Source organism: Caloenas nicobarica, chromosome 3, assembly GCF_036013445.1.
Source record: "Caloenas nicobarica isolate bCalNic1 chromosome 3, bCalNic1.hap1, whole genome shotgun sequence".
NCBI lineage: Eukaryota > Metazoa > Chordata > Aves > Columbiformes > Columbidae > Caloenas > Caloenas nicobarica.
In genome coordinates, this window is record NC_088247.1 from 5076197 (window position 1) to 5088235 (window position 12039).

The 12039-nt window shown below is 38.3% G+C and overlaps 1 protein-coding gene across 1 annotated transcript in view; it reads right to left on the reverse strand.

The window, feature by feature from the left end:
* Positions 1-5139: 5139 nt before the first annotated feature.
* TFAP2D (transcription factor AP-2 delta) overlaps positions 5140-12039 on the reverse strand; it is a 46490-nt gene continuing 39590 nt past the window's right edge. The window contains exon 8 of the mRNA XM_065632538.1: positions 5140-5359. Coding sequence (XP_065488610.1) covers positions 5140-5359 — 220 coding nt within the window. The remainder of the gene's footprint in view (positions 5360-12039) is intronic.

A 12039-nucleotide genomic window follows, 5' to 3' on the forward strand; every position in this document is an offset into this window, starting at 1 on the left:
TATTTAATATAACTATAATTACGTGGAATAAATCCCACTATTAATCTCTGTATAAGACAATCTTCTCGCTGTAATATGAGAATAGTATTTCTGCTCCTCTGATTTTTATGTAATAACTATTGGATGGAAGTTCTAGGTCCTGTAATGTCATAGGTCAAGTTCCTAGCCAGGTTTGATTGTCTTTACTCAGAGATGGAAATTATTTTCAAGCAGCAGACAAATCAGGTTTAAATCAACATAGATTTTATTGCCGTGAAATGTTTGATCAAATGTGGTCATTATCTTCATAGACTCATGTAAAACAGGTAGCTTGTATAGGAAATAGAAATATAAAAGATTATGTTTTTCACCACTGAATTATAAATTAAGTTAAATTAAGTGGAAGGAAAAAAACCCAAAACAAACCTAAACCCCAAACCAATAAATAGGACATTGCTTGTTGGTGACCAAGTGAACACTCACATTTAAATACAATCACAACAGCTGCTGTACAGAACAGAATTAATTGTACAAAATAAAGAAAAGTAAAGAATAGCAATAAAAAAAAGATCAGATCTCTCAAATGACCTTCACCCGGCAAAGGAAAATGACTTTATCTTCCTCCCCCATTCCCCACACAGCTGTACTTGAAGTCTTGTTGAACCTGTAATGAGGGCAGAGGCAGAGGATATTTTTACAAACACAGTTCCTGTATAATTATGTTTATTGATTCTTCCTTGTGTTGCAGGCTTGTGTCTTCTTTCAAGGCTATTTTTTCTTGTCCTTTAAGAATTAGAGCAGCAGAACAAACTCTCCAAAGGATAAACGAAAGTCAAATGACCTGGGAATTCATCAGCAGCCCTTTTGGATACCTAAGACATCTAAGAGCAAAACTGCTTGTTGGTATTAGGAAACAAACAAACAAATCTAGACAAATTGGCTCTTAGAATGATAAAGCATCCTGTGTTGAGCCTTGCTGCAAAATTATGAGCCGCATTTGTGCCACTGAGTCATGTTCAAAGGAGCTGGGGCAATATTTACAAAGAGGTCCAGGATCTGGAAGGACTATACATTGTGCCTGCTTTGTAGCAGATTTGGTTTTGTCGTTGCTTTTTTGGGGGGTGGGAAAGTTAAAGAGAAACTTCAAAGACCAGATTCCTTGTTGATTTGGAGAGCTTAGTCAACACACAAGTAGTTCATACTCACAGTGAGTAACATCTTGCTCTAAGAAGAAAGGCATGTGGTTATTCAGTGTATTTTGTTCATGAGTAATTTGCTAACAAATCCAAGTATCAACAGCTGGTCTTTTTGAGTCGAAGATGTCAGGGCCTGGTATAAGAAGTAAGTTCAGAGACCTACTTAAAGTGTTTTGAGATTTGCGGTAGGAAAGGCGTAATGCATACACAGCTGAGCAATGGACTGAAGTAAAACAGGATCCAAATACCCAGCACTTGAAGCATGAATCTAATTGCAGGTTTTCAAAAATCATAACGATTCATTGCTTTGGCAATGGTCTAGACACTTTTCTGTAATCCTTCAGTGCTTTTGACCTGAATGGAATAAACAATTCCATGATCTCTCAAAGGGAGAATTTTTTTTTTCAGATCAGGTTAATTTCAAAGTCAAAAAGGTACAAATATACTGAATTTGCTACCAGTGATCACCTGCTGTCTTCATACCATACCCTTCCTTCAGGTTGATCTAATTCATGAGTGTGTTTTGAGAGGGCAATAATTCATTGCTTAAAACTGCACTGAAGGTTCTAATTTCAAAAACTAAAGGCATTTCAAGACCAAACTGCTCTGATAGCTAGCTCAGCAGAAAAAGCAGTAGTATTTTTTTTGTCTCTTAATAAAAATACTAAGTACAGATAAAAATAAATAACAGTGAGCCTGTGAATGTCAACAAACTTCACATCTACCTTTTTTAAAGAATTCTGCTGTTAAAATTTGCTAAGATACTAAAGGAAAAAACAGAAGGTTTGGGATGCAGGTAGCCTTTTAATGGTAAGAATATATAGAAGTTCAATCAGGTTGAATCAGATCTATATTGATCCTTACCAAAAATCTGTAGGGGTCAATAAGTCAAAAACTGGAACTTCTGGGGCTTTGAGAGCACTCAGGTTTATTAATATTAATAGATTAAATGGTAATCTAGGTCAAAAATAATTTGTTACCTGCAGAGCAAAGGCTCATGGTGCTCATATAATACCAAAAGATGTAAGTCTTTAAGCAAATTATTGTTGGGACCTTGGACCATATCCTGCATACGAAAATATTTCAAATAATGTTGCATACATATTATTTCCAACATCAGAGACTTTAATTTGATTGTAATAAAATGTTGCTTTCTCAAGAGTTTTACAGAATAATCTACACAGTCCGTCACGCCCTCTTCTCCAGAAGACTGGTGTTTTAGTGAGGAAAATGGAAAAGAATTTAAGAAACTTTTCTTCTCTTTTTTTCCTTCATCCAAATCTGATTTAAGTTCATCCACATCCTGAAGTAGAGGACCATAATTCAATTGTTTTACAGTACATTTTCATGTCGTAAATCTGTGTATCTGACAGCCCAACTTGTAATTTTTTCCCTTTCTCCATTTCTCTACCTCAGTTTGGGCAATAGAAAAAGTAGAATGGATTTCCTTTTCACTTTTAGTCATGGTTACCTACCTTCACACTCAAGTATTTAATGTTCTAGAACAGTTCCATGATATTTCTGTTGAAGACATCTCTGAGGATCGTTCATTTGATTTTAGCACTTCTCCAGAGGTGCTGGAGTGAAAAATTCATTCAGTAAAGTTTAAGTTCTGTTAGGCACTTAGCTGATCTCAGTATTTCAAGGAGGTGGAGTCCCGTGGAGATCCATCTATATCCCTCAGTGCACAGAGGGTGCCTAGGTAGCACTAAAGTAGGTATCTAAGTTATATACCTACCATAAGCAATGAAAAATCTGGCCAAAATTATAGGACTTCTTTTTTTTTTTTGAGATTCCCTTATGTGAGCAAATAAAGACTCATTAGTTCTTGGCATGTTTTCTCACCATGATAACACTGTCCTTGTTGACCTCAAGAGGAACAACACTGTGCCATAAGTGCTCTATTCCCTTCCATACTTTTGGAAGGCAAGTCTGATCTCATTGATTCAGTTTGACTCCCTACATCATGGCTGTAAACACCCTCAGACATTTGTCCTGGTCCCTGGGTTTAGCCTAAAGCCAGTCATCCACGATGCAACACATGCTAGCTAGTTGTAGAAAGCTATGATGTAGATACATGTGTATGAGCATTTTTATCCTTGGTTTCTTTTATACCTAGTTAAGAGAAGCACACCCTTTTGGGGCATGAGTAATCATTACTTTGAGGTGAGATAAACTATGTACTATAAGTGCCTTTTTCTTTCCACTGATTGCAAGGAGAAGAGGGTGACTAACTGAGTTGTAGTCATGTACAATGCAAATGCTGCTGTTACATTCCAACCATTATCTGTGGAGAATGAAAGGCACTTCCAGATGAACCCTTAGACTTGTCCTAGACACTCGGTGTGCAAGTCAAGTGGCTACCCATAGGTATCTAGTACTGTGTCCTGGGATCTTCCAGCTCCTACTCCAGGTGTGTCCAGTTCTCCTATAGGTTTCATATCACATCTATCAAAACTCTGTGGCTGTCTTAGATGCCTTAAAACATCTCAAACTGCTCTAAACACTTACATGTGGACAACTATATTATTTTCTACCGTAGAAAGAGATGAATTGTCCCTTGGAAGAAAAGGTCTGGTTCTGCTGATCTTAAAAGGAGTTTAGAAGGCCAGCATAACCCCACCCTGTAATATCAATCCTTCCTAACTTTCTCAATAAAGTCGTGTCAGAGAAACAAGAAAAAGAATGGAATAAAAGTCGTGGAAGAAGTTAGAATGTGACTGGAAAACGCCTCTTGACTCAGAGAGTCTTAAGCTCAAACTATGTCTCCAATGCTTTCTGTGTAAGGATGTGTGATATGTGATAAAGTGATATTTCAAAAGTACATTAGCAAGGTTATTACCACTTAGCTTCTGTGGACCAAGCCAATCTGTCTTATTTGTCATTTGGGTTTTATTTTCTTTTCAGTAAGTGAGTGGATTCTGTTAGAGCTCTGCACTTCAGCTGGATTTCTAAAGACAATAAAGCTGCAGAAACAAGCTGTTGAGGAAAAGAAAGCATCATAAAATTGAGGCAACACAAAAGGTGATTCCAGTTGCCCGCATTGATCCTTTTGAACAAAGACCCAGGTATGGCAGACTGCAGTGTTGTGGGACCAGAGGCTGAGAAGATAGAGGGCAGAAGCCCATGCTGTCATTTAAACTTAAGTTCACAGTGGCATGAGGACGCTTACTGAAACTATCAAGGGTTTGTTGTTTTATTTTGGTTTTTTTTCATTTTAGTCTGCCATGCTGTTTTCACAAGAGACACCACGGCTGCTGCTTGAATGGTCAGGACAGATTCCCAACAGGTTCTGGCCTCATTCCAGTGCAGCTTTATTGTACATTCCCACTTGGGGATGAGCAGTCCCCGACATCAAACAGTTCATTTGTCCCACAGCCCAAGAACTCCTCTTTTGCCAGGTTTCCTTATTGTTTTCCCAATAGTGAGTAGATCAGGCATTTCCAATGGATCAGAGGAAGCCCTTCTTTCAATCTATCCAGCATGCAAGCAAAGCCAGGATGCTGGAACTGTGTGTCCCACAACTGATGTGCTGGCCTTAACTGTGCTGCTGGAGAAGAAAGTGCTTCAAATTTCATGTGCTACCTCAGCCAAGTCCAGAAGTGCTTATAAAAAACAGTGTTAGTGTATCATTCAGAACAATCAAATACTACGTGCACAAAACAGTAGTTTAGAGCAACATAAATTTTAAAAAAGTGACAATTTCATCACACAATTACTGTACACTGCTGTCCTTAAGGTTGAATACTTGCCTCTCTCACGCTCTCTTTCTCTCTGTTTTAATCTTTCTCTTTTTTATTTTCATTTTTTTATTTTTTTTCTTTCTTTTTTTTCTTTTTCTTTTTCTTTTTTCCCCCTTTTTTTTGGATTTGGTCCACTGGAGATAAATTGCCCTCAATGATATATATATTTAAAAAAAATATCAGCAGCAAGACTCTCTTGAAATAGATTCTGTTTGATGTAGCTAGTCTGTCTTTTCTGTTTTGCCCTCTTTCACAGCAGCCTCTGAAGTTTTCCGCAGGGGGGCTTTCTCTGAGTTGGCGTGTCCTTGGCCGGATTCCGCCGCTCCTCCGTTTTTGTGCGATGTGTGCTTTTCCAAGTAGTTCAGCATTTCACTGAGAACAGTTTGGAAAGTGCTTAGGGCAGCACATATTGCAGGAGTTCCAAAACCATGAGTGATCAAACTACAAATGGGAAAGAGAGAGAAAAAGAAATACACACACGCACATAAATATAAATGCACTTACATTCATTGAGGAGTTTAGAGTACGCTTATTTTGCTAAAGTGAAATTCAAGACTTGCTCCCTAAACTATTTATTACCTATGGGAGAAACAGGAAAGAGTGGACCTGAAGAGCAGATTACATACGGCTTCAAAGGTTGGTTTTGGTAGGAGTCTTGGTTCTGAAACTCTGTGGGATGGATCCTTGGCTGATGCGGATTGTCACGAGTTGTTGACTTCATAGAGACCAAAAGAGGCTCCATGCTGTAGGCTCCCCAACATCACTACTTTTCCAGTCCCAGAAGGTTTCTATCTCCCTTTCTCAGGTAAATGAAACCAGTTTTGTGTGGTTTATTCACTCACCTAGATCGGAGCCTTGAACAATAAGACCTGGCTGTTCTACATGGATATATATAGCCGCACCTCTATTAAGAAATTAAGCACTGCTGAGGTGCAATCTCAGACTCAGCACAATTGCCATGGTTTGGCCATATCCGTGCTGCTAAGCCCTCTGAGCATCCAATAGGGTGGAAACCGAGCTGCTAATTGAGAATAGTCCCTGGCCAATGCTGATGACCAAACAAGGCCCAGGAAATGTTTCACACAGGGCCGGTTCAGCCTCGCTAAATTCGTGGACCATCCTAACCAGTCAATAGCAAAAATAACCAGGTTCCAACAACTTTGCTCCGATGGTGTTGGATTTACTACTATAGATTTACCCTGTTGCACCTTTTATCCAAATAAGAGTTTTTTTCAAGATAAGACTCAATATTTCTTGTTTTCCTACACTGCAAAGTAACTGAATTTCAGTGGTGCTCCTCACTTAACAGCTAATTAAAAGATGTATTAATGTATTTGCCATGCAGAGCCAAAGTGAGTTAATCTCATCGCAGTTTAGAGGAGCATTTCAGCACACACATATGTATCTACAGTCAGTTGAGATGTTTTGGGCATGCAGCCTGACTTCCACCTGCAGATCCAGAAGTGTGCGAGTTTCCCACAGGTCCCATCTCTTAGATACCATCTCTGTGAGGATGTCTCAGCTACCTTGACGTATCAGAAATGGCACTAGAGACCAGTTTTTAGACAACCGGCTCCAGCCCTATTTGCATTGTATTATGTGTGCAGTATAAGATATTTATGTAAGCGTCAGGGAAACTGAAGTTGTACCAGACACATTACTATGAGCAAATAATTTATTATCATTGTTATAATGATGCATTTTAGTAAGTGCTAAATGAAAAACAAAACAAACCAACCAACAAAACAACAACGAAAAAACTCCTAGCACTCCAGATTTAAAATTTTCATTTAGAAACATAAATGAAAAATTATTTCAAAGGTTAAAATCTCATTGCAGTTTTTAAAAGACTGATTTCAGTTATCCCAGTTCTGCTCAGGGCATAAAGAAGATGAAAGGAACAAAAGCTGATTTCTGCATTTGCAGACATTTTTGAGAAATCAATACTTTATATTGGTGTGGATGAGAAAAAAACTCCAACACCAAAACACAACAAAACATTACAGTGTTTCTGATAAAACAGTGACTATTTTCCATCTCATGCCAGTTAAGACCATGTCCTTGCAATAACTCTCAGGGTGTCTTAGGTACCACATCAGTAAACCCTGCTCTAATGCAGAGAACTGTGTGTAGGTCAAAAATGGGAACATTTCACTTCAGTGAGAACCTCTCTCTTCTGCACTTTGGCTTCTCAGTCTTTCCAGCTGTTTTATAAAAAAATGAAAAAGTAGAGACCCAGAGAAAAGAAGCCATACAGGACATAGACAATTGCCAGGATGCTTAAAGAATATTAAAAACCAACAACAACAGCAACAACAACAGCAACAACCACAACATAGGAAAGGCTCTAAGATATATTTTAGGATGATCTTTCTGCCTGCTGGACATTGGAACACTGTTTGGTTGGAAATCTGGTATCCTAGGGAAGACACCAAACTTATGGGAGTCCTAATCAAAACGAGACCTTATTTTGGAAATCTATCTCCATTTCAGATTGGGAGTGGCCCAGTCTTTTATAAAAGTTCTCCCAAAAGCTGTTAACAAATAACTAGCTTTTAGAATGTCTATCTATCAGTCTCCAGGCAGTTCTCAAAGCAGGAATTGATGTTTACCCCCAGTTAGTAATGAAAGGGAAATGATAATTAAATATTTACAAAGACTATTTTGCAGACATCAATTAACAATACCAAGACTCTTTGAGTTTGGACTTGTAGTAATATCTGGATCTTTTTAATTTAGCATTAAATAGATGTAAACATGCCTCACTTTAACTTTTTATTTATTTATTTATTTATTTTTAATTTTTGAAATGCCTGACATACCAGGAAAATAAAAATCTTCATCGCTGTAATTGTAAGTCATGTTTTTAATAGTAGTAAAACCAAGATCAGGAGTAGCATATAGATAAGAATATTTTTAGCCCTTTCAAGTCCTTTTAGGAATGAGACGATTTCAAAATTTTGTGTTGCATTTTATCACCATTTTAGTCTTCATAAATCCAGAGAAATGAAAATGTGATGGAGCTTACAATAACAGAAAGAAAGAAAATGGAAATTCATATGTATCATTACTAGTTAGAATATCTCATGATTTTTACAGTGCTTGTGTGAACTTCTGGGTCTTGATTTGAGGAACCGACTATACCAACACATATATCAAAATATTTATGATCTTACATGCAAAATAAACTTGTTTATCGATTTTTAAAGTTGACAATATCTGCAGTCATTCATTTCTACTTGATGCAAATAGTAAGTTTAACAAAGGATTGAGTAGAAAAGAAATCTTCCATCCTGCTGTCTTTGAATCTTTTGACTCTTGAGCAATCGCCTCTCTTCGCATGATAGCTCAATACACCCTGAAGAGTGAAGTGGGAATGCTACGGTGAAAACTTACAGAGACTGTCTCAGAAATCATCTGTATGGCTAAGAAAACGGGTAGAAAATTTCGATGCTCTCAAATGCTGAACAAAACTGTAGAAAACACCAGAATGGGACAAAATCTAATGTTAAGGCATGTGAGCATAGGTGCCAACTGGTAGGTGTATACATCAACAGTGCCTAAACTCCCATTACAATCGAAGGGGACTTAAAGTAGTTTCTTATGTGTAAGAGTCTGCAGAGAAACATCTGCACAGATTTGCTAGATATGATATAGGACTTAAGTCTACCTTGCTTCTAGGTGTTTTGATACCAGGCGTGTTATGTTTGTGTGTCTCCTGTGGCACTAGATGCCAGTGTTTAAGCAACTGAATTGAGCACTAGGTCTTATCATTGGTTGTCAGCAAGAAGAGCCTGGCTCCATCCTCGTGACATTCACCCTTTATATATTTATAAACGTTAATGAGGTCACCCCTCCGTCTCCTCTTCTTCAAGCTAAAGACACCCAGCTCCCTCAGCCTTTCCTCATAAGGGAGATGCTCCACTCCCTTCATCATCTTCGTAGCTCTGCGGTGGACTCTCTCCAGCAGTTCCCTGTCCTTCTTGAACTGAGGGGCCCAAAAACAGACTGAGAGATAATATCTTCTACTTCATCTTACATTTTTATCAGTGATTCCGCTTGCTCTATTTTGGTGGCCTTTGTTTCTCTGCAAGGTAAAATCTCCGAAAAATCTAAGAAGGTTGGATGATTTCCCTTAGTTGATGAAAGCAAGTTTCAGATTGGGGAAAAAATCTGATTCTACATTTAAATCAGATATCACAAACAGAAGACTAATAGCAACACATTCAAATGTGTTTCCTGAAAGTCATATTTAGTTGCCTGATTTTTCAGACTAACTGAGCTGCCACTGAAGGTTCATTTTTGGTATACTCCAGGTCTATGAAATAAATTTCTTTCATTGTAATACTTCAGTTTGGGTTTAAAAGCCTAAAATAAATGGTGGTTTCATAATGGAGTCTTCTGGGTATTCTCAGCTTTGTAGTGCATCTCGTTGTAACTCCTATAAAATAACTTTTTTGTTCTAAAAGGCAGGGCTAAAATCTCTGATTTTGGTACTGTGCATAGAGAGCTGTAGAAAGAAGGCAATGAATATCAGGCCAACATGTTATAAATCCTTACGCTTAAGGACATCCAGACCTGCCTGCAATTCTGCCCAGGCTATGATGCAATTATGTCTGCTCATGTTTTAATGATGGCCTTACTTAAAAGTGAAAAGATCCAAGTGTGCCTGAAGGCTTGGACTCTCATTTGCCAACTACCTCAAGGACTCCTTCGTACCCCAGGCTGGTGAAACTCCGACATGTGGCAAAAGAAACAGATTCTCTCTCAATCGGGGGGGAAGAGGCCATCTGCATTGAATGTTTACACCTTCATTTAAAATAAAGAAATACTTAAAAACAATAATAATGAAGAAAAAGCAAGCTTGAACTTATTGGTCGGACTTTCTCAGAACTTTGAATGTGAAAACCACTTCATGATTATGCATATGTAACAACACATGTAGATGACAAATACTAAGATCTGATAAGACTTCTGATGTCTGTAAAGGAAACGGAAAAATATTTGAATCTCTTCACTGACACGAGTAACACCCTAAATTAGAAATGCCTCTATTGACTTTGAGGTGCTTCTCTTGATTTCAAGGGCTGTCCTGTGAAGGTTGTCTGGAGAATTAGACTGTGACAACTTTACTTCAGAAGGTCAGTACACCTAACCACAACACAAGTTAAACCGATAGTCAAGGGAAACACTGAAAACATGACCAGTATATATTACGGGGATAAGTAGTCTACAGGATCCGAGCGGCAAACAGCACATACAAAAGTTACTTTGCAAAGTAGGCCCTCATGCTTGTTTTCTGTTCATAACCAAAAAGTGTATTAAGTACACAATCTCCTAAGCAGGTGGATCCCCTTCTACCAGGTGTAAAAACAATGGAGAAATTAAGAAGAAAGTGCTAAAGCTGATACTCCATATTTCCAGAATATTCTGTTTCATATTCTGTTTCAGCTCTGTATATTTTAGGCCTTGGGACTGATCTCCACACTAGGAGTATTGCCCAAGAAATGTATTTGAAACATCTAAGACTGTGACTATGGAGTGTTTCTGAGCTATAGACCAAAGATTAAGCCATGGCACTGTGGTGCACATGTCACTCACAGAAGTCCTTGGATGCTTGCCAAGAAATATTTCTAGTATATGATGTTATATCCTCCAAATATAACACTGGATAATGCTGTGACCTGCTGGTTTTGAATGAGAAAAAGACGCACAAACTTCTGGCTAACTGTGGATGAAAAGTGGCCTCACCACCCATTGCTACCTGTGGAGCCAGGTACACCAGTGAGACTACAGATCCAAGATGACTGGATACTTTTTACAAAGAAAGAGCGTGACCCTCAGCCATCAGGTCCTTCACTTTCTGCTTTCAGTCAGTTAATGGCTACATCTCTTCTCTATGGGAAAGAAGTGAAATGAATGAGATTCATCCAAATTTCTACCATGCATAGATCTTTTTTTTTCCAGTGAGGCAGCTAACATAACCAAGAAGCTTCATTGCCCTCCTCAAATGAGAAAGGCCAAGAAGTAATCACGTTGATGACAAGTGACAATGCAAGTTTGCAACCTAGTAATTTGGAGATGAGTGGATGTCATTCCTGGTTTTTTGGGAAACACAAGAGTGCCTTAAATGTTTTAACAAACCTTGAGTGCTGGATTGAAAAACAAAACAATCCCCCCAGGGCTTTTTCTGTCTTTGGTGAATGTATATTTGCTTTTTCCTTGGTAATCATGGAACTTACTTGTTAATGAAGAGGATAAAGAAAACAGATTTTCATCTGTTCTCTTGACTCCATAAATTGTGACTGTTAGGGAATACGGTCTTACAAGACTCATGATAAAAATCATTGGCAACATTAGATATTCACACCCTTCCAAAAGGATTTTGGTCATAAGCAGAGCAGGAGAAGGCGACTGAATCCTTGCTATGGAAAGATCAGAGATGGAAACCCTGGGACAGGGTCTGAGGGAAAAATACCAGAGGAAAGAACTCTAATGCCTTTGGTAAATAGTCAAGGAAAAGAAAGAAGAAGATGACGAAGAAGAAGAAGATGAAGGAAAAGAAAAAGAAGAAGAAAAAGACGACGAAGAAGAAGAAGAAGAAGAAGAAGTGGAAGAAGAAGAGGAAGAGGAAGAAGTAGAAAAGGGGAAAATAAGAAGAAAATGGAAAAAGAAGAAGAAAAAGAAGAAGAAAAGAAGAAGAGAGAGAAAGAGAAAGAGAAAAGAGAAAGAGAAAGAGAGAGAAAGAGAGAAAGAGAGAGAGAAAGAGAAAGAGAAAGAGAAAGAGAAAGAGAAAGAGAAAAAGAAGGAATAATTTGTTGATTACTAGTACCTCAGCACTGGGAACCAGTGTTGCCCTACCCAGCTAGATGAATCTAAAGCCAGATTGAAAGAGATGATGGAAATCAGGGAACTCTAGAGGGCACCAGTGGTGTTTCGTCACAAACTTATTGCACACCAGGCTTCTTCCAGTCCATGCATCCAAACAGAAGGTTGCTGCTGCTAATCAAATGACTAGAATTATGACAGCAGCTGGTCTACTTCCTGGCAAGCAAAGACGCGTAAAAAAGAGACAACAATATATGAGGAGAGAAAGTTCATCCGTAAAGGCAACCCACCAG